This window comes from Eimeria mitis, genomic scaffold (assembly GCF_000499745.2).
Source record: "Eimeria mitis Houghton genomic scaffold, Emh_scaff5096, whole genome shotgun sequence".
Lineage (NCBI taxonomy): Eukaryota > Apicomplexa > Conoidasida > Eucoccidiorida > Eimeriidae > Eimeria > Eimeria mitis.
In genome coordinates this window covers 1,971-2,452 of record NW_013573390.1, presented here as the reverse complement: position 1 = coordinate 2,452, position 482 = coordinate 1,971, and the positions used below count along the sequence as shown (strand labels likewise).

Genomic DNA, 482 nt, shown 5'->3' with positions numbered 1-482 from the left:
TACAACAGGAAACGAAACTTGCTGTGCAGTATCTCCGCCGCTGTCTCGGCTTTCGCATATTCATGTGCACTGGCGACAACCCCAGGACAGCTGCGCGTGTGGCGGCGGCTCTCAGTATCCCGGAGGAGTGTGTGGCAGCTCAGCAGACACCCGAAGACAAAGTGCGTTTCCTCCGCTCTCTTGCAAATCCAACAACAACAATACTCACCGCCAGCAGCCCTGCTGTTTCTAGCAACAGCAGCAGCACGGAAGAAGCGAGCAGCAGCAAGATCTCGCTGCTCAAGAAGGAGAAGCCGCCGGTGTGCTGCATGGTGGGGGATGGGCTGAATGACTCCCCAGCCCTAGCTGAAGCGGCTCTGGGGGTGGCCTTTGGTGTAGGCAATGCCCTGCCACTGGCGGCTGCTGCAGTGGCGGTGGGGGGCCGCAGCTGGACGGAGCTCGTTGACCTCTTCCGCATAGCGCGGCAGACGCGCAGCATCATC

At 60.6% G+C, this 482-nt stretch overlaps 1 protein-coding gene across 1 annotated transcript in view; it reads left to right on the top strand.

The window, feature by feature from the left end:
* Positions 1-381: 381 nt before the first annotated feature.
* EMH_0079780 (copper-transporting ATPase 1, putative) overlaps positions 382-482 on the top strand; it is a gene marked incomplete at both ends in the record, with an annotated part of 691 nt that continues 590 nt past the window's right edge. The window contains one exon of the mRNA XM_013500168.1: positions 382-413. Coding sequence (XP_013355622.1) covers positions 382-413 — 32 coding nt within the window. The remainder of the gene's footprint in view (positions 414-482) is intronic.